The sequence below is a fragment of the Pleurodeles waltl genome, chromosome 11, assembly GCF_031143425.1.
Source record: "Pleurodeles waltl isolate 20211129_DDA chromosome 11, aPleWal1.hap1.20221129, whole genome shotgun sequence".
NCBI lineage: Eukaryota > Metazoa > Chordata > Amphibia > Caudata > Salamandridae > Pleurodeles > Pleurodeles waltl.
The window spans coordinates 37,262,087-37,284,682 of record NC_090450.1 but is presented as its reverse complement, the minus strand read 5'-3'; the positions used below and the strand labels follow the sequence as shown (position 1 = coordinate 37,284,682).

Here is a 22,596-nt window from a genome sequence, read left to right as displayed (position 1 = left end):
TGGGTCCGGCACAGATCAACAAGTTAATTACCTTTGGTAACACTTTCTGGTGGATACAGTAGCTACCTGTGGAAATCTCGCCTTATGAATTCTCCCAATGCTCCAGCATTGGACGGAAATTTTCTTCCTAGCGCTTCATGTCGATGAGGACATCACAATTGCACGGCCCCGCATGAGACTCCGTCTGACATCATTGTGGCAATAAGTCCTCACCGGCGTGCTAATGTCAGTTTCACCATTTTTTTTTTACGTGCCTTTGAGGCAAACAGGTGACTACTGACTTCAGAAGAACAATATATACCAATCCAAACTATAAACCACAATATTTGTTAATATAAAAACACCAAAAACGTATATACATTTATAATAAAAGAAGTCTTGGTATGACCAGACAGGCAACGGGGAGGCAGGAGGGACTGTGAGGAATCCACAGGTAGCTACTGTATCCACCAGAAAAAGCGTTACAGAAGGTAAGTAACTTGTTCTTCTGATGGATACAACTACCTGTGGATTCCTCACCTTATAAATAGAATCCCAAAGCAGTCCCACACTCAGGAGGTGGGTGCCTGACCGGTCAAACCAAGAAATCCTGCAAAAACACACAAAAAGGGCGTCCATCCTAACTTCCAAGTCTAAGCAATAATGCTTTGCGGAAGTGTGGATGGAAGCCCAAGTTACGGCCTTACAATTTTCAGCAACTGTGACACCTATATCCAAGGCCGAAGTAGCAGACTTCGCCCTGGTGGAATGGGCCCTAATACCTTGAGGCGGAACCTTCTCTGCCAGTGAATAACAAATCTTTACATAAAGAATGACTCACCTGGAAAGGGTTCTCTTGTGGACGGCTTTGACCCTCATCTTGCCTACAGTTGTTCATCAACTCGAAAGTCTCTTGTCTTCTCAATGTAGAAACTCAGAGCCCTTTTTGGATCCTAGCAATTATCTTTCCTCCTCCTTTGATGGAGGAGGAGGAGGGTAAGAGGATGAGTGTTATAGACTGACCCATATGAAAGGGAGTGACCACTTTAGGAAGGAAAGCCGCCCAGGTTCTCAGCACCACATCTTGTCAGCATAAAAGGAGGTTTCACTCAAATAGCCTGAAACTCACTCACACGCCTAGCTGACGTGATACCCATTAAGAAAACTGTTTTTAATACTAAAAGCCTCAACGGGAAAGAATGCATAGGCTCAACAAGAAAGTCAAAACCAAATTTAAATCCCACTGAGGCATGACAAACTGAGCGGGAGGAAACTTGTTAGTGAAACCTTTCAGGAATCTATTAACTATAGGGGACTTAAATAAGGAAGGAAGATCAGGAAGGCACAAAAAGGCCGACAGTGCTGATAAATAACCCTTCACAGTTGCAACTGCAAATCCCTTCTGTGCCAAGGAAAGGGCAAAAAGCAAAACATTAGACAAACGGGCCTTTAAGGGATCAATTTGTCTCTCTCCACACCAAGCAACTCGCTTTGCCCATCTGTTGGTACAGACAGTCTTGGTGGAGTGTCGCCTGGCCGATAAGATAACATCAATCTTGGTGAATCTTCTACAGAACCAGCAGAGGAATCAAGGGCATTTTGGGGGGGGGGGGAAGACGCATAAAGCAACTGGTTACACTAAGACATCTGAAACGCGTCCCCCAACGCTCCAGGTCCCCCAGATGAGCTCCCCACCCTAGAGTAGAAGCATCTGTTATGACCATGGCCACCGGAGGTGGGAGGCAAAACAGCCTTCCTTGGGAAAGGTTGCCGTCCACAGCCCACCTTCGTAGATCTGCTGCTGCATCTCTGGAGATAAGTTATCCACTCCTCCAGATCCCCTTTGTGTTGAAACCACTGCTTTCAGAGGCACCACTGGAGAGCCCTCATGTGCCAACGCGCATGAGTGACCAACCGAATGCAAGAAGCAAAGAGACCGAGCAGACGTAGGACCATGTGGACCGGAACAGCTGCTTTTTTTGTACATTGGAATTAACAGCTGAATGTCCTGAATCCTCGGAGGGTAGGCCCAATTCAATGTGGTATCCAGTACTGCCTCTATTAACAAGAGGCGCTGAGAGGGCTCCAGGTGAGACTTGGGCACGTTTAGCGTAAAGCCCAGGTTGAATAACAACTGAGTTGTCATTTGCAAGTGATGCAGCAAAAGCTCTAGGGACTTGGTTTTTAAATCAGCCAACCGTCCAGGTAAGGGAATACAGATGCTCCCTCCTTTCTGAGGTCTGCTGCAACCACCGCCATCACCTTTGTGAAGACTCAAGGTGCGAAATAAGAACAAAAGGAAGGACTGCAAAATGGTAGTGTTGCAACACTACTCAAACCGATATACTGCCTGTGCGCCTTTGGAATGGGGAAGTGAAAATAAACATCCTGCAAGTCAGACACCATCCAGTCTTCCTTGTTCAACGCCAGAAGTACCTGTGCTAGGGTCAGCATTTTGAATTTCTCCTGTTTGAGGAACCAATTCAAAATCTGCAGGTCCAGGACAGGCCTCAATCGACCATCCTTCTTGGGAATCAGGAAATACCTCCAATAGCATCCCTGACCATTTTCCTGCTCTGGAACCAACCCCACTGCACCCTTTAACAAAAGGGACTTGAACCTCCTGCTGAAGCAACAGGAGATGATCTGTGCAAAATGTATGACAGGGATGGGAGGAGGAAACTTCTGAGAAAGGAAGGGCATAACCTTTCCCACAATATTCAGCTCCCATAAGTCCGATGTGATTAACTCCCACTCGTGGAGAAAATGAAATGCCTTACCCCTAAGGGAGAACTACGATGCAAGATGGAGAGGAAAACTACAGCTGCTTTCTTTAATGGGTTCCCCCAGAGGAAGATGCCGGGCAGCTGCTAACTGGCTCCTTGCGTTCTAACCTTCCCCCGCCCTCTATAACACCTATAGAGAGGGTTAGCAGGCTGATGCATGCTGGACAATAAAAGGACCCACGGTCAAAAGCGCTAAAAGGTGTGGACCCTGAAGCCTGGCTTCCCAAGGACTTTGCAGTAGCCCTGCTGTTTTTAAATTGCTCCAAAGCTGAGTCGGCCTTCGATCCAAACAACTTCTCACCATCAAACGGAAGGTCCAACAAAGTTGTCTGAACATCCATGGAAAAGCTAGAAGTTCTAAGCCACGCATGCCTGATTGTCGCCACCAAAGTGCCCATTGCCCTGACAATTGAATTTGCCGTATCCAAACCAGACTGGATAACCTGCTTGACTGCCGTTTGAGTGTCCAACAGGAGTTCAAACTGCCCCTGCACATCCGGACGCAAGCTTGGCACCACAGCTCTTGCTGTGCCCATCAGAGCATGAATATACCCCCCTAGCATACAGGTAGAACCGACAGACTTCAAGGCCATTCCGAACGAGGAGAAACCATTCTTTGCTGTTTGCTCCATTCGCCCAGACTCCCTATCTGATGGAGTAGCAGTGAACGAACCAGGTGCAGACTGGGCAGAACAAGAGGATTGCACTACCAAGCTCTCAGGTGACCTCCATATGTCTAGAATGGTCTCAGTAAGGGCATCACTAAAAGGCAGTAGGGGCTCCGAAGATTTAGAGGACAGATGCAACACCTCAGTCAGGATGTAAGTCTTCAACTCCGATGCTGGTAAAGGAAGTTCCAAGAATTCAGCAGCCTTTGTCACACTGTGATAAAATGCTGCCTCCTCTGAACTCGCCAGGAGATGAAAGATCCCACTCAAGAGATGCGTCTAGGCCACTTGCAGAGTCTAGGCCCTGAAATTCATTCAAAGGCTCAGGAATCTCCCGTTCCTCCAACAGCTGTTGCTGATACTATTGCTCCTCCAAGAGCCTCAAGGCTCTCCTCCATGATCTCAGTCTGGCCTCCAACTGCAGCATCAACAGAATTAGCAGACATCGACGATGCCTGTTTCAAAACAGATGAATGCTCCAGCTGAGGAGAGGGTGGAGAGAGACTGCCTCCCAATCGGTACCCATCCGGCGCCAGCATAGACTCCATCGGTGCTGTCGGCAACATCATCTGGGGTGAAGACGTCATCGGCGCTGGTGAACCCAGTGTGAAAACTAATGGACCAGTGGGACCAGCCACTGCACCAGCAGGGGCCATTAGCTATGTTGAAAATGCTAAATATAGCATTAAGAAATGCTGCTGGATCCGCTCCCAGAGAAGGCAGGAAACATTTGCTCGTCATGAGGCGACTGAACCAAATCCGAAGCTTGTACCACCGGACCATGAGTTGACACAGAAGAAAAGTGAACCGGAGGACTCGCCGGGGACTCTAAGACCTCTATCAACGATGGCATCGTAAAAGGCGGAGGAGTGACCGTTTGACCTCCCACGCCATACAGCACCGTCTCGGAGGGGACCGAGATCGATCCCTGGGAGAACTGCGTCAAGAATTGTGCCAGCGCCACTTCTTCACAAGTCCGAGGTAACATAAGAAGAGTCCCTCACTTTAGACCTTCGCTGACCCTTACGCTCCTCCTTAGCTTTTGCAAATAAGAGCTTATCCACTTCCTCCTTCAAGGCCTCCGGGTATATCCACTGGAAGAACATTCACCCCTCCACATCGTGGTCCGAGCTTAGGCACCACAAGCAGTCCTCATGAGGATCTGTGACTGACATGCGACCCCCACACTCATGACGAGGCTTAAAGCCCAATTTCTTCAGTGGAGACATTGTAACTCAACAACACCCTCGAAACATCAACTGTTCGTGAGCCAGGAAAAACCATTAGCGTCAAAGGCACGGAAAAAATGGAAGTGAAGTCAGCACGCCAGCGAGAACTGCTTACTGCCACGACGTCAGACAGTCGCGTACATAGCCGTGCAATTGTGACGTCCTCGTAGAGGTAAAGAGCTAGGAAGAACATTTCTGTCAAATGCTGGCACATTGGGAGAATTCATAAGGTGAGGAATCCACAGGTAGTTGTATCCATCAGAAAAAACCTGGGCCAGAGTGAGCATTTTGTACTTCTCCGTCCAGGGCAAGAGATTGAGGGACCGAAGGCCACCATGGGGCAGAGACCCTTGTCCTTTTGTGGGCACCAGAAAGGTAGCAGGGATAACAACCATGACCTACTTCTGGCACAGGACCCTCTGTATGGCTTCCTTGGCCAAGAGAGCTGTAACTTCCTCCCAGAGAAGTGCCAAGTGATCCTCTGTCATTCGAGTATCGGATAGTAGCATAAATGAAGAGGTAGTATCGAAGGGGAGGGAGTAGCCCCTTCGGACTACATGCAAAATCCACCTGATGAGCCGTTCTCTCTCCCCTGGTCTCATCAGCCGATGAACGAGGTGCCATCTTTGACTTAAGCCTCGACTTACCAGAACGTCCCAGGAACTTGGAGTGGGATGAATAGGATGCAGTGCTCCGCGACCGATCCGGCGACCTTCCTCTCAACTGAGATCGGGACTTACAGGGAGCTGAGCACCAGGCCACCATCAGCTTTAGAGACTACTCCCCTAAAGCCTTTGGATTCAAGGCCACGGCACCCTGAGCACAACTGAGTTGTGCTCTTGTCAAAGGCACACGAGGCGCAGATCGGTCACCGATCTTGCCCAGTGACAGGACCCACAGGGCTTGAACCCATTTTTCCTAGAGGACATCCTCCATGCACCAGGAGTTATACAACTCAAAAAAACTTCAACTGAAGTCAAAAAGCCCAGTCAAACATTGACTGTGGGGTAGCACACTTCAGATCAGCGCTGGCTGGCCCAGAAACAAAAGAACGGACGTCAGTGTGCCTGGGTGGTGTCTACGTAGAACTGATGTCATAACCGGCGTGCACGACGCAATCTCAAAGTCGATCGACGCCACCCAACAGCACGCAGTGGTACTGCTCAGGAAAGACCAGGGGAAATTCAAAAAGGTAAGGAACCTGCAACTAGAACTATCAGTTAAACATATTAACACTGTAGGAAATATGGACTTCCTGGAATTATCAGAGGTGACTGAAAAAGACAGTTTGGCTAACCAATCAAGACTGACTGCATGGGTGGAGACTCGTCTGAAAGAATGAGAAACTGAAGGCTTTCAGACAATGGGACATAACTGGGATTTCTAGACTGGGGGCCTTTATAGAGGGAGGCTCATTAATCCTCTTTAGTTCCCTCCAAAGAGAATATCATTTGCATAAGACAATATTTTAAATAACTACAACTACAGCAGGTAAGGCAGGTGGAAAAGACTGAATTAGAATAAACATTCTAGATTATGCACCATTAGTCAGGAGGGGCTTCTACATGGGGAGACAGAGAAAGACGTCACATGGACATATAAAACTATTCCAAATAATGTACCAGACATCCTAAAGAAACTTAGAGCTGCATGGGAGCGAGTTAGTGGAGCTAGACAGACTGGGAAGCAGCCTTAATGCACCAAGAGGTTGCAATCAAGTTACAGTTGCGACTCATTCAGTTTAAGGTCCTCCCAGGATATACTATGATAGGGCCTGTCTGCAACAATTTGGGATGGCGGATATCCCTAACTGCCTGAGATGCAGGGTGGAAGGTAACCTAAGGTATTGCCCTGTAATGTGCATAATGACATTCCATACTGGAAGAACTCAATAAGATACTAATGGAATGCTTGCCAGTGGACCTAAAGTTCATCCTCTGGGGAATACCCAAGGAGATAGACATACCCAAATCCAAGCTTTGCTTTAGCAACCTTGGTTTCTTAGCGGCAAAGCAAGATGTAGCTAACCACTGGGGTGCCCCTGAGCCACCCACCCTCAGAGAATGGAAAATAGGGATGGACCTTTAAATGATAGCAGAAAAAGTCACCTAGAAGACGAGTCTTTCCCCAAAAATTCCAGAAGGTATTGGATCCCTGGCTTATTTACTATGGCTTATTACCCCCCCCCCCCCAACCCACATATGTGACATACTATTCCAGAATTGGTGGGAGACCGACAGGAACGCCAATGCTGTACAATTATAAATTCTATAGACTCTACACTGAACCCAATTAGCACTTTGATTGAAATGCAGTTCTAGATCATGTATTGTTACATAGAAAACCCTAACAAAAACAGTTAAAAAAAGATATTTTAAAAAAGACTGACTGCATGGTCTAGGACATATGGTCATGTTACCAAATGTGTGGTGAACTGAATGAACAGTATACTTTGTCACCAACCTGTTCAATTCAGGAAACTACTTATAAGACTAACTGAAGACTTGGACTGGTTCATAGGCAGATTGAGAGGAGCTGCTGATAAACAGCAGTCACTGGGAGATGGTTCAAGGGGTTACCTTCAAAGATTTTTTTAAACCCACTAGTTTTAAAGTAAGAGTACTTCAAAACAAGGAATACAGTCATACTCCCACTGGAAATTCAAAAAAGTCCTATTCTATCACATTATAGCAGACAGTGGTGATATAAAAGTCTATGACTAGCGTTAAGAACCATTAACAGAAGGAAGTAGGTGTGGGGGCGTGGCCAGGACTCAGACAATGGCGGCCGCTTAAGAGCTCGGCTCCGGAGGGGCCAGCTTGAGAACCCCGGCCCAGCGCGCCAGCACAAGCCACCTGTGCGCTAAATCGTCCGGCCGAGCTGCCGGAAAGTGGGCGGAGCGGCGGGACCCCCGGGTCGGGCCCGGTGAGTGTTGCGGCCCGCGCGGGGCTGCCCGGACAGCAAGGAGACCTGCGGCCTTTCATCCCCTCCGAAGCCGCGGCCTCGCATGAGTGGCGGGCCGCGGGGGGAGCGGACGGCAAGAGACGGCAAAAATCGCCCGAGCCCTGGATTTTGGAGGCGGGACCCGGCAACGCTGTGGGGGCACCGTTGGACCTGCTGGTGCCCCCCCTGAAGGGGCGCCTCACCCAAAACTGGTTAAACGGGTGTGGCCCTGTTTCCAATGGGGCCGCCCCGTGAGCACAAGCATATGCCCCACATGGATACTCTGAGTGGCGGCAGTATGCGGCAGACGGCCCTACCTGGCAGCAACCAGCATGAGGATGGCCGGAAGGGTGAGTGACACCCCCCATCTCCCCCTTTGAGGAGGCGCAGTCAACATCGTACCACCATTTGGGGCCCCCGCGATATCCTGGTACACCACCGGCCATTGTACGCACGTATTACGCAGGCGAGCGAGCATACCCACGAGCACGCTGGTGCTATCGGCGAAAAAGTGGGTACACTGAGAGGGGATAGACATCGCCCTGGCGGCGCCGCGCGCCTGATGCCGGCTGGCGCGGCAGGCCCTACCAGCGGGGACAGGCGAGGGGGTTGACGCTAGCAACTAGCCACGCCGGAACCCCCTCCTCCCCCGAAGCAGATTACGACCGGCCGTGCGCCCAGGGCCCACCCAGTGAAGACCACGAACATCACCAAGGCTGCGGAGCCTAAAACGTGGGGTGATTCCCGGCGGCAACTCCTACGACAGCGCCCAGGTTGGCGTCCAGCCCCCTCCCTGGGTCAAGCCTCCTGGTCGGACCGATGCCCTCTAAAGGCCAGCATAAGAGCAGAACCATGGACCCCCCCAACACCCCCCGGGGACGGAGCAGCAGAACTGTTGAGCCAGCCACACTCCAAAGTTCAAGACTCTAGACAAAATACTGGGGGCTATAGAGGACACAAAGTCAACACTGCAACGAGAAATCAACCAAGTCGCGATTGAGGTGGGTCTCCTGAGAGCCGAACATCACAAGCTGGCCGACAGTCAAAGACACGGAGACTACGCTGGCCGACATCACCCCAAGGCAGAAAGACATGGTGGCGGAAGTAACCTCACTGGCTGACAGAGTAGCAAGACTTGAACAACGCACCGAAGACGCAGAGGGGAGGAATAGAAGGAACAACGTACGAGTGGTGGGCCTTCCTGAGGGGTCCGAAGGAGAGAACATGGTAGAATTCCTGGAGAATTGGTTGAGCACGAAGGTTGCGCCGGGATGCCTGACTCCCTACTACACGTTAGAACGCGCCCACCGCGTGCCATCAAGACCACTGGCTCCTGGCAGACCCCCCCTTGCCGTAATTGCTAAACTACTGCATTACAAGGACAGGGATATTCTCCTAGAGAAAGCCAGAGAATCGGGCCCGTTCAAGGTAGCAAACGGAGAAGTAACACTATTCCCAGACTTTACACTGGAGGTCCAGAACAGACGAGCCTCATTCTTAGCGGTCAAAAGAGCATTACGAACTGAAGGGATCCAATACTCGCTCTTATACCCTGCAAGGCTGAGAGTGATCGTGGATGGAAAGACCTCTTTCTTCCAATCCCCGGAAGAGGCATGGGACTGGCTCGAGAGGCGCGGGGCCCAAACACTACGAGCAGCGCTGACGGAGGTTGGAGCTGGCGGAACCCACCGAGCAACTAGGCGGAAGAGGCCCGGGGATCGCCCGCGCCTGGCCCAGACGAAAACGCAGAGGGAAACAGGCAGAAGAGCAGCCCTGGAGGTGGCGGCCCAGGTCGGTTGCGAGGTGTCCTCCCATGAGGGCTCGGAGGTGGACTCCGATGGCACAATAGTGTCATCCGCCGAGGGCTCGGGAAGCCCATCCCGGGCACCAAAGGTGACTCCGCAAACACCTGATGAGCTTGGCTGACCTGGCTGCGTGACTGGGCCTGAAGTCATAACGAACTGAACGAACGATTGGCCCCTCCGGACCTGCCCGCTTCCCCCCTGACTATACCGCTCGCCTGCCTGGCTTGGCTGGCGAGTACTGTAACTATGTGTTTGGTAAAGTTGCACCGTTGCACGTTTTTTTGGGCTACCCATAGTTCTGAGGGTGCCCCGGGGAGGGGGAGTTGGGGTTCACAGTTCCGAGTTAATCCAACAGCATGGGCAATTAAATGTTATCACAATGTAGGAACGAGCGCAACAGTGGGTAGATTGAAATGCCGGGCGCACTGGTCCTCCAATTGTCAGATCCCAAGAACAGGATGGCAGATTACAATATCATAACCTGGAATGTCAGGGGGATGGGTACCCATGCCAAAAGACACAGAATATTGTCATTCCTAAAGAGAAGGGGGGTGCAGATAGCAATGCTACAAGAGACCCACCTAGCCCCAGGGGAGGGAGAGAAACTCAGACGAAGATGGAGAGGGCGAGTGTTCGCTACGGAGTACTCCGCCTATGCAAGGGGCGCAATGATATGGATCAGAGCAGGTGTCCCCCTGACAATCGAAACCGCAAACCTAGACAAGGAGGGCAGGTTTGTAATATTGGAAGGTAAACTACACGGGACCCCATTAGTTTTGAGTTGCATCTACGCCCCTAACCAAGACCAGGTTTCATTCATGACAAACCTATCGCAACACCTTACCCGCCAGCAAACAGGAGAGGTACTAATAGGTGGGGACTTTAACGCAGTACTAGACATAAACATGGATAGATCCACCCTACCGCTACAGGGAGCTATATCAATATAAATAGCACAAAACTTGGTCAAATGGCTTGACTCATGGGGGTTAGTGGACATATGGCGGGTCCACCACCCAACCGACAGGGACTACTCGTTCTACTCGGGCCTCCACCACGTCCACACCAGAATTGACAGGGTGGTCTGCACCCCGGGCTTGGCCCGTGGGATGACACGTTCTGAATACCTAGCCCGAACAATCTCAGACCACAACCCACTATTATTAACACTGAGGACATTGCAGGATAGACCCCCCCCCCATACCGTCATGGCGGCTTGCCCAGCGGCGCTCGAGGATCAAGCGTCTAGAGAGGCACTATGAGACTACCTATCAGAACACATTGAGATCAATAGAGGAACCACCTCCTCCAGGGCAGTGGAGTGGGAGACACTTAAGCGGGGACGAGGGTTTTTTGCCTGGGGCAGTCAGTAGGGGTGAGGAAAACACTAGAAAAGGAGATCACTGCATTAGAGAAGATCATACACGAGCTAAGCCTGGGCCTTGCAGCACACGAGGAGGAAGAATATAACCGTGCCCGCAGAGAACACTCCCAAGCCGAAGAAAAGCTCAGATGTCACAGCATGCAGAAATACCTGGCATCCCTGCAATCAGAGGAGGGGAGGTCGGGCAGGCTTCTGGCATGGCTGGTGCGCCCGGGCGGGAGCAGCGAACCCATCACTAGTGTAACAGACAAAGAGGGAAACCGTAGACTTAGCCCAGGACCCATCAATGACGCATTCAGAGATTATTACATGCACCTGTATGGTAGACCTAGCAGCCTGGAGCCAGTGACCTTTGACAATTATCTGCGACAGACCCCGATCCGGGAACTGAGACCAGAGGACAGAGACAGCCTGGGAGGGGCAGTGACCATAGAAGAGATCAACAACGCAATAGCACATCTGGCTCCTGGGAGGACCCCTGGAACAGATGGTCTTCCCATGGACTTCTACAAAAAATATAGATCCTTGTTAACCCCAAACTTGGCGGAAATGTATGCGGAGGTGTTGCGGTGAGTTACCAGACACGTTGCGCGAAGCACTAGTAGTGCCACTCCCTAAGTCCACCAATAGTGAGGCCTCGGTGACAGATTTCCGCCCACTGTCAATGCTGAACAGCGACTTTAAGATCCTTAGCAAGATCTTGGCTGATTGCCTGCTCCCATATGCCCACGCTGATCAAAACTGCTTCATTCCGGGCCGCAGCACCTCCCTAAACCTTAGGCGTCTTTTCTCTATCATGCACATGCCCAGAGAATCGATTCCACCGACCGGGCTCCTGTTGGCGGTGGACTTCGAAAAGGCTTTTGATTCAATTAGGTGGGACTACCTGAGGTCGGTGATGATGAGGATGGGCCTAGGTGAGAACTGGGTGAGATGGGTTGACCTACTATATTCGTCCCCACTAGCAAGAGTGAAGACGGGTAAAATCATATCCAGAGCAGACCCAGTGTTTTGTGGAACCAGACAGGGATGCCCCCTCTCCCCGCTTCTGTTTGCCCTAGCGATTGAGCCTCTCGCGAGTCGACTGCGGGAGGAGGGAGTAGGACGGGGGGTAATGTACGGACCAACTGAACACATTGTCTCCCTGTACGCTGACGACATACTAATATACCTTGGGGATGGCAACAGCAACCTCCCCTGGGCCCTCAGTGTCTTAGAGAACTTTGGCGAGGTCTCCGGACTTCACCTAAACCGCGGCAAAACGTACGTGTTCCCTCTGTCTCCTGATGGCGTGCGTCCTGCTTCATGCCCGATGGACATGAACTGGGCCCCCCCCCCCCCGTACTTTCAAGTATCTGGGTATCCAGATATTCCACGAGCTGGGAGATCTCAAGGAAGGTAATCTGGGCAGGGCACTGCGATCACTGAGGTCCTCGGTGGGATTCTGGCATTCTTTAAAACTCACAGTAATGGCTAGAGTGGCACTGTCCAAAATGATTATGCTTCCACGACTCCTCTTACTTCGCAAACCTACCACTGCTGATCCCCCCCCATCATGGTTCCGCGACCTGAACATGCTGCTAAGGGAACTAATATGGGATGATGGTCGTAGGCGCACCGCACTTACAACCCTCTGCAGACCGACCCAAATGGGAGGACTGGGCGCCCCGACTTTGAGGCTTATTACTTGGCATCCCAGCTACAATGGGTATCTGGTTGGATGTCAGGCAGAGGACCACTGGACTTGTGCACACCTCAGGGGACAATAGATGCAACATGGATTGTGGCACGCATGATAGGTAGGAAGATAGCCCTACCTGGTAGCAACATTATGACGAATGTTGCATTGGCATGTTGGGAGAGGTGCATGAAAAGAGTGGGAGTGGGCCCCCCTTATTCTCCGGCCCTGCTGGTTTCGGCACTGGTCCTGGGAGCTGGGGGACTGTGCCCGGGAGGCCTCGGACTTGGCCCATGGACTAGAGCAGGGATTGTGACCGTGAGCGGCCTCTTTAACGCGGGGGTACTGAGGGATTTCTCTGCCCTAACGGAAGCGGGTGTTCCCCAGGGCCAGTTCCTGCTCTTCGGGAGGCTGGTTCACGCCCTGAAAGATCACTGGTGCACGATAAACGCAGAGCCCGCAGTCCACGGGGTACTGCACCTTTTGCTGACATCGGGGGATGAACCCCACCTGATAGCCAAAATTTACCGGGCCCAGGCCCACGCAGCATTGGACCCTTTGCAATCCCTGAGGGAGCGATGGGGAGGCACCATTGGGAGGGAATTAACTGAATCGGAATGGAGCAAAGTACTAGCATACCCCCGGGTGGTCTCACGTAACATGCGACTACGTTACATCCAATATAATTACCTACACAGAACGTACCTCACACCGCACCGACTATTCTGAATATACGGAGGTACCCCCAGGACATGCCCAAGATGCCAGGGGGGGCGAGGCAGATTTTGACCATATGGTGTGGGGGTGCCCGGTGCTCCAGATCAGCTGGAGGGAGGCACTGGCTGCCTTATCCCGGCTACTCGGAGCGGAGTTAAGGCCCACCCGGACCTGTGCTTGCTGGGACTCAGGCCGACTGAGTTAAACGGGAAAGTAAGAGGGCGTTTTCTAGAACCAACGCTGGCCCTCTATAAAAGGCTGATCTCGAGGGGCTGGAGGGCCCCAGTCTGCCCATCGCTTACCGATTGGAAAAGGGATGTTACGAAATGGTCCAGGGCCGAACTACAGGTCCTGAAAGCAGAGGAAGCTAAGGGCGTCCGACTTGTTCCTACCGCCCCGACCTGGGAAGAACTGGTGACTACATGGGACGCACTAACCAAGGGAACAACAAACACCGAGGTGGGGGAGGCTGGGGAGCGGCATGCCTCAGGGGGTGGTCCCGAACAGGAGGTTGCCCGGTTGGTGCCCTGAGGTCCCTGTACTGACAATAAGACCACATGTAGAAACGATAAAGAAGCCACACGAACCGCCACCATTCACAATGCCTCAAGAGCAAGGGGGAGGAAGAGGCGGATGGAGCAGACACCTGCCCCACCCACACACTGGTGCGCCCCGGGCATGGCCCCCCCCCATAAGGCTGTCATAGCGCGCTAGCTCCTTAATGACAATTAACCACAAGTATCACCCACACAATGATGTAAAGTTGACCCTTCGTTTAGTTTGACTACCCTTCCTATCCCCTCCTAGTCTCCCTTTCCTCCCTTCTCCTCCCTTTCCCTCCCATTATCCCCCATCTTCACTTCCTATGATCCCCTCTCCAAGTTGCAAAGAGGAATGGGTTTTTCTCTTTATCCACAAATTTGTTACATATAAAAATGGCATAAAACCAATACATTAAGACCAACGATGAACTCAGAGCAGTGGGTCAAGGGGCTTAAAGCACTAGAGTCAGGACCCGATAACTACACAAACAATACTAGGGGCTCCGCAAGAACCAGCAGTGTAACACGAGTAATGTATGCTACAACTGTGACCAGCTTATGTGTTCATGTATAACTGATGCAAGTGATTACTCCGAACCGACACACAAATGTACAATAACAGCTTACTATACAACAGAAAGCATTCATGCCTGTTATGGTTGTTCCCTGTCCCTTGTATTTAATTTACCCAATATCCTCCACTCCTAGAGGCGCGGCACCCGGATTCCATGCCACAAATATAGTGTATCTGCGTCATAAGTTTGGAGGAGTTCCAGTGCAGTTCAGTATTATAAAGAACACATCAATATGAAGAGATCTGTGGTTGGGTACTCTGTTTTGGCACAGTGAGGGAGGGGAGAGGTGGGCAGCAAGACAACTTGGCTAACACTGCATTTTATAAACAGATGTACACATGTACACAGATTGTCACTATTATAAGTTCAAGGGGACTTTCTATATATATAAAAATTAATGTGTGGTGTTTGCTTGATCTAGCGTCACCTATCTTAGTTCAACCATTTTGGTCTTCCTTTACAAGGCAAGCACATGTAAAGATACATGGTGAATCACATTGTCCATATCACCTATGATTGAGTCCAGCCTGGAAATGACCCAACTCACAAAAGCGAGAAGCAACAGCTAGCAAATGTGCTATTTGGCCCCAACCCATGCTATCTTGTATGAAAAGGAAACGTCCGATTTGTTAAACTACAGCAGGTACAGCACAGTGGCCCAACAGAGGTGTAATAGGGAAGGACAGAATATCCCTGGCGCATTAGACAGGGTGGGGACCAACTTACTACAGAGGCATAGATGGAAAGCAGATAGCACAGGCAACCTTTACTGGCATGGGTTAAATTAATAAACCTAAACGTACTGTTTTGTGGCAGGGTTATCATAAGGACTCTTGTATCTCTACAAGACTGCTGGATAAGGGGCGGCGGTACCTCTGCTTGTAGGCTATTCAGTCACTCCTACACCAGCTGGCGGCCCAAAACACACACACAGTGATAAAATGCATGAGTCGACATTATAAGGATAACGGCAAGTAACAAAATCAGAGACAAAAAAGTGATATTAATATGAACAACCCCAACATATTGCAATAAATCTGGATATGCAAATTCTTCTCTAAGATGTATTTTCTACCACAAAGAGCAGGCGTGATAAACCTAACCTGCCCATGTCGTGTACATGAAAAGTACCCCAAACCCTGTTACTTTAGGACAAGGTTGGCAGCCAGTCTCCAAATCAGGCTTCGTAGAGGCACAAATGTTGAGGTCTGCTGCAAAGTAATGGGCAGTAGAGATGGTATATCCTGTGAGGAACCCCTTCTAACGGCCTTGGTCTCACACAATTTTTTTTATTTTTAATAAGGCATATATTATTCGTGCAGACATCCCGACGTAGGTATGTGCCTAAACATTACAGGGAGTGCAGAATTATTAGGCAAATGAGTATTTTGACCACATCATCCTCTTTATGCATGTTGTCTTACTCCAAGCTGTATAGGCTCGAAAGCCTACTACCAATTAAGCATATTAGGTGATGTGCATCTCTGTAATGAGAAGGGGTGTGGTCTAATGACATCAGCACCCTATATCAGGTGTGCATAATTATTAGGCAACTTCCTTTCCTTTGGCAAAATGGGTCAAAAGAAGGACTTGACAGGCTCAGAAAAGTCAAAAATAGTGAGATATCTTGCAGAGGGATGCAGCACTCTTAAAATTGCAAAGCTTCTGAAGCGTGATTATCGAACAATCAAGCGTTTCATTCAAAATAGTCAACAGGGTCGCAAGAAGCGTGTGGAAAAACCAAGGCGCAAAATAACTGCCCATGAACTGAGAAAAGTCAAGCGTGCAGCTGCCACTTGCCACCAGTTTGGCCATATTTCAGAGCTGCAACATCACTGGAGTGCCCAAAAGCACAAGGTGTGCAATACTCAGAGACATGGCCAAGGTAAGAAAGGCTGAAAGACGACCACCACTGAACAAGACACACAAGCTGAAACGTCAAGACTGGGCCAAGAAATATCTCAATACTGATTTTTCTAAGGTTTTATGGACTGATGAAATGAGAGTGAGTCTTGATGGGCCAGATGGATGGGCCCGTGGCTGGATTGGTAAAGGGCAGAGAGCTCCAGTCCGACTCAGACGCCAGCAAGGTGGAGGTGGAGTACTGGTTTGGGCTGGTATCATCAAAGATGAGCTTGTGGGGCCTTTTCGGGTTGAGGATGGAGTCAAGCTCAACTCCCAGTCCTACTGCCAGTTCCTGGAAGACAACTTCTTCAAGCAGTGGTACAGGAAGAAGTCTTCATCCTTCAAGAAAAACATGATTTTCATGCAGGACAATGCTCCATCACACGGGTCCAAGTACTCCACAGCGTGGCTGGCAAGAAAGGGTATAAAAGAAGGAAATCTAATGACATGGCCTCCTTGTTCACCTGATCTGAACCCCATTGAGAACCTGTGGTCCATCATCAAATGTGAGATTTACAAGGAGGGAAAACAGTACACCTCTCTGAACAGTGTCTGGGAGGCTGTGGTTCTGCTGCACGCAATGTTGATGGTGAACAGATCAAAACACTGACAGAATCCATGGATGGCAGGCTTTTGAGTGTCCTTGCAAAGAAAGGTGGCTATATTGGTCACGGATTTGTTTTTTTTTGTTTTTGAATGTCAGAAATGTATATTTGTGAATGTTGAGATGTTATATTGGTTTCACTGGTAATAATAAATAATTGAAATGGGTATATATTTGTTTTTTGTTAAGTTGCCTAATAATTATGCACAGTAATAGTCACCTGCACACACAGATATCCCCCTAACATAGCCAAAACTAAAAACAAACTAAAAACTACTTCCAAAAATATTCAGCTTTGATATTAATGAGTTTTTTGGGTTCATTGAGAACATGGTTGTTGTTCAATAATAAAATTAATCCTCAAAAATACAACTTGCCTAATAATTATGCACTCCCTGTAGACTGTGTGCACAAACCTGTGTCAGCAGTATCATAACAAATGCCTGACATGTTCGCATTCGGTTTTTGTCCAACGTAACTCTAAGAAAATAATGACAATCTAATACATACACTACTGATAATGACACTTCCACAGAACGGCAACCGATTGTGAAAAGAAAACATTTCTTCTAAAAACGCAAGCAATGCTAAAATAAAAAAAAATGAATAAAACAGAGCATGTTTTCTAGGTAAAAGGTACAGGCCTCCAGCTGTAGCTAAGCTATACTCCTATACTGAGGAAAACTAAAAATGGACCCACGACAGGTTGGATGAGCAGTTTAGGCTTAGAGGGTAGAGCTAAGCATTTGTTAAGCACAGTCAATAAATGACTCAAGAAAATCTAGACCAATTTAGAAAAATAGCATGGACTTTTAGATTTTAGACACCAAAATCTTCAGAATTAGGTAAGTACTGTTAAAGAGTTATACATTTTTTTTTACGGTCAGGCACAATGTGCTTTTACGTGGTAATGCTGTCCTATGAAGAAAGAAACATGTACTGCATACAAGTACTTGCAAACCTATTTGCAACCTGGAGTGTCTGGGTGAAGAGGTGCTGGTCAGGTCAGCCAATGGGCTATTAACTCCTGGGGTGACTACACCCCATAGATGGCCGCTCCTGTGGGGGTGTGGGGCATTGCTTTAGCCCAGAGTTCCTAGTTCCACCAAAAAAAAGATGGTGAAACCCTTATTTCATGAAGCACAACCGGCAGCCCCACCTTAGGGGTGTGACTAGCCTGGTGGTGCAACAGGTCTACTGCATAGGTGTCAAATGGGTCTCAGGGCATGAGGTGGCATTCCCCAGATCCGGGGAAGCCAGGGTCGCAATTCAAAGGGCAGAAGAGGTTTTGAAGCCTCCAGCCAGGATATGCCCATTTACTAGCTATCCTGCTGGCGGAGGTGATAACACCTTCTCCGGACAGGCATTGCCTCTAGCCTCAGAGCGTGGGATTTCAACTCCAGTGGGGTCAGAAACTGGTCTGTGTTGGCAGGCTGGTTGATACCAGTCAGCCAGTACACTAAGTGACTAGTGGGTTTTCATGATGCACCTCTACATTGCCCCGCGGGTGCTGGTTAAAACTCCAATACTGGCATCACTATAGGTTTATTTAGATGAGGCGTTTGATATCAAACACCATAGGCTTCATTGAAGCCATTACGTAGCTAGGTAACTCGTAATGACCAGTGCATACCTTAAGATAACTTTTCTCTTTACCCTTGCAACATCTAGTTACAGAACTAGGAATCACAGGAGCTTGCCTCTTCACGCAGACAGGTCTTCACATAACATAATGCACCCTGCCTTAGGGCTTTAGGGCCTGCTACATAAACGTAGGCCTCCTGGTTTTACAGTTTTTTTTAGTTTTTTTTAACATTTGTCATTTGACCATCTAATTGGTAGTTCTACATATTTATTTTGTGTTCTGAGAATAAACAGTCGTAAAATTGTATATTTTACTTAACTATTAGACTTGCACTCATGCATGGATACCGGCTGCGTTTTAGCAAATTAAGCAGCCACATAACAAAATTCTATACCCATAGGTACAGGCTAGTGTTGAGCTATGAGCTACAAATATTTTTAAAATATGGCTGCATTTAAGGAAATACTATCCTGTTTTTTGATTCCCCCAACCCGACCCACCCCGTAGTCTATTGACATGGTTTTCACTTATGGTCTGCACCATGACACGCAGTCTGCAATGGCAGGCTGTGTGAAATTTGCAGGGGAGTCCTTAGGGTGGCAGATTATATGCTGCAGCCCTTAGGGACCCTCTAATACCCATGCTCTAGTTACCACGGGTACCTTTTACTAGGGACTTGCAGTGATGGTAAAGTGTGTGCCAATTGGGTTACAATTAGACCATTTTATCTTGCTTTTAAGGAAAGACCATTGGCGCTGAGGCCTGGTTAGCAGGGACCCTGAGCACATCAGTCGAAAAACATCACTATCATCGGCAAAAAGTGGGTGTGACCATGACAAAAAGTACACTACTACAGAAAAAATGTCGCATTAAAAGAGGCCTGTCAGTCCATTGCAGAAGGCAATTGGAGCAACATAAAAATAAATAGACTGCATCAGTTCAAGCTAGTCTAGGCCGCAGCAACTGACCGTATCATGCATGGAGTTTAGCGGGAATGACAAAGGATGAAAGCAGATATTAAAAGCATTACCTGTATGGAGCGAAATCCTCCCTGTTAGCAGCAGCAGGCAGACACACAAAGGGAATAGAAGGAGAAGGGGAGAAAAGAGAAGCGTTGAAAAAAGAAATCCACAACCAAACACAATGAGAAAGCTACAAGTGCATACAGGGGTGGGAGGCTTTGTGGACATCGACAGCGAATAAAGTTTGCACATTACATGTGCATACCGGCTGCAAAGTAGGTGCATCACAAGAGAAGTAGACTGTGGTAATGAGTACAAAATAATCTGGCACGAAAGAGCAGACACTTTGGGGAAAAGTAGAAGCGTAGCACAGCAGAAAAAAAGACTTGTACAGTGTAACTGAGAGGCAAGCAGGAAGGACGGGGGCCTGACACTCAATGTGCCGGGGGTGCAAAGATGAGGCACAAGCAGACAGCACTGACATGAGAAGAGTCAGTCACAACTAATGGAAACCGTGAGCCAACAGGGACTGAAAGCAAAGAAGTTTAATGCTAAGTGATATTTTTGATTAGCCATAGGATATAAGGGAAAGACAAAAAGCAGCAAGGAGATCCTCTGGGGTGACAAGGAGCAAAATCAATGAGCTCACAAGGCACAGCAATGAGACATAACATGGGCCCTGTGTGCAAAGACCATTTGTTCACATGGTTAAAAGGTCGACATGGAACTCATGAGTGAACATGAAGTCAAACCAGAGGCACTGCCAACATAATCTATACATATATACAATTCATATCGGAGGTACAGCAAGCAGGGACCAACCAAAAAACAGGCAAAGCAAGGATATTGTGTGGGCATGGGGTACAAGTAGGCACACAGAGCCAATGTAAACTTGGGATGCAAAGTGGACACAAGAATCAGAGCAAACGACCTGAATGGAAGTGGGATGCAATGCCAGATAAAAGCAGGCCAGAGGTATATTGTACTTCAACAACACAGAAGCAGGATGATGAAACAAAACCTACCTATAAATGAGCACCCCAAACAGTGATTTTTTTACATTAGCAACTGGCCGCATTGAGATTGGACAAGACTAAACGCCTTAGCTTGTATCTGTAAAATCGGTGACCATTGGGAACTTATGGACAGTTGTCAACCTAATTAACAGTCCAGCCACACCTCACTTAAGTTCAGATGAATATGGAACTTCCACAATTAACCAAGGAACATATAGTCTTATATCAAGGGCATTGTACATGGTCTAACCGTGCTGGAATGACAAGGCCACTATGTCATTTGCACTTGGAAACTTAAAATTTCAAACTTGAGAACGGTGTTGAAATGAAAACGCCTACAATGCAGGCAATTACAAGGCCACTTTAAGAGCTGTAACAATCAGGGAGCAGTCCCAATTCCACTTAGCGTAAAAAAAAAAATAGAATATCAGATATCCATTTTCTAAAGGATTTTTCCTAAAGGTTATGGAGCACGCATGTACATTTTAGGGTAAGCATGGTTTTCTTCCCCATTTTCTCCTGTTGTGCACACTATGATAGGAGTATCTTAGCTTGAGACAATATATCAAAAATAGGGACGGCTGCCTCTGTAGGCGTGGCACTCCACAGACAACTTACACCTGAACACCCACTCAAGTTTATGTGCGTGTGCCTTAGTGAGATTTCGACTGACTGATATCAGAATGCAAGACCAGGAGTAGTTTAGGCCCAGGGCCTATCAGTTTTTGCCACAAGTTAGTCTGGAGCATAGGCTTGTTAGTGGTAAGTGGAACCCATGGCCCAACTTTGTTTCTATTTTGGCCAATACATTACTTGGGGCAAGGTTAACCAATCTGTACGCATAGTATGGTAGAAAAAAGGTACACCCTCACCATTACTGCGGGCTCCTATCCATGGACCATTTGAAGATACAACCAAAAAGAATGCGTAATGGTGACAGTTCATAAAGCTATGCAAAGTTCCCTTAGGACTGTCTTTCCTATTTGGCCCACCTGCCAACAGAAAACATTACTAAACAATGCTTGTAACCAACAGGTCCTCGCAATGGACAAAACAATGACAGACAACTGTCAGTGGCCAATTTAAATACCAGATTCCTAAGGACCACCCAGAACTTCACATCAACTTAAGGCTTTTTGTTAAACACATGGTGTGAGATGCACTAATGCTGGTAAGAAAGTTACTCTAACCATGCTTTACCATGTCATCCTACAAATTATGTAGGTCTTTGTGAAGCAATTAACTGGGAAATTGGCCAAGGTCTCGTGGACCCTTGAAAACCTCACTAGAGTATTCAGAATGAGGCTTATCTGCTGCAGAGCTTTTGTAACTAAACATGCTTCCAAACCTCAGAATGTGGGAACCCACATCCCAGAAAAGCAATAGAGAGCTTTGCTCAGGATATTTATCTGCAGCAGTCTGAAAAGCAAAAAAGTTTGCAGCATGTAGATTACCACAAAATAAATCCACAACCGATTAGCAATGGTGACAGAACACTCCATACCTGATATACTGGCTCCCCGGTGGTACCAGCACGCCTCTACCCACTCCATCTCTCAAGCCCCCACCACCTATTCCTTTCCCGTTCACCACCCCAAACTTCTTTACTTTGCGAGGGAGAACAGACATCTTGCAGAATCAGATCTAACAGCAAAGGAAATCACAGCTTTCCGGGTTAAGGAGAAAACACTCATGTCGCTGGTAGACTTGATAGCTTCAATGTAATATATACTCAAAGCTCACTACTGTAATACAGAAATGGCTATCATGTAAGTGATCAGTGGCATAAAACACAATTTTAGAGGTAAAACAATGCTGAAAGGGCACAAGGGGTAGCCTTTAGGTAAAGCAGAACATTTACGTCAAGATGAGACTATGTAAGAAAGGTGTACGAGTTCTGAAGTTTCTCAATGACCTGGTTAGGATATAGAAGCTCTAATATGACATCCCAATGTGCTCGCAATGTTTGCTGAGCAATGCTTTCAGAAATCCTTTTTACTGCTCTACTTGGCAAAAAAAAAAAAAAAAAAAACACAGAATAGCCAATATCTACTAAGAGCACAACATGAGGGAATTACATTAAAGAATCAACACCAATGTCCTATTTAAATGTTGATCTCAGCGATCACTTTGGCACTGCTGTAAATCAGGATAGGAAGTTCCAAGGAAGTGAAAAGTTAGGACACGCTGATTAACACTACCCCTGTACAATGAAAAG

At 48.2% G+C, this 22,596-nt stretch overlaps 1 protein-coding gene across 7 annotated transcripts in view; it reads right to left on the bottom strand.

The window, feature by feature from the left end:
- EIF4G1 (eukaryotic translation initiation factor 4 gamma 1) overlaps positions 1-22,596 on the bottom strand; it is a 723,480-nt gene that overhangs the window by 502,585 nt on the left and 198,299 nt on the right. For 3 of the 7 annotated variants that reach the window (XM_069212971.1, XM_069212972.1, XM_069212973.1), the window contains one exon: positions 19,431-19,451. The exons of the other annotated variants lie outside the window; for them this stretch is intronic. In XM_069212971.1, coding sequence (XP_069069072.1) covers positions 19,431-19,451 — 21 coding nt within the window. The remainder of the gene's footprint in view (positions 1-19,430; positions 19,452-22,596) is intronic. 7 annotated transcript variants of the gene reach the window in all.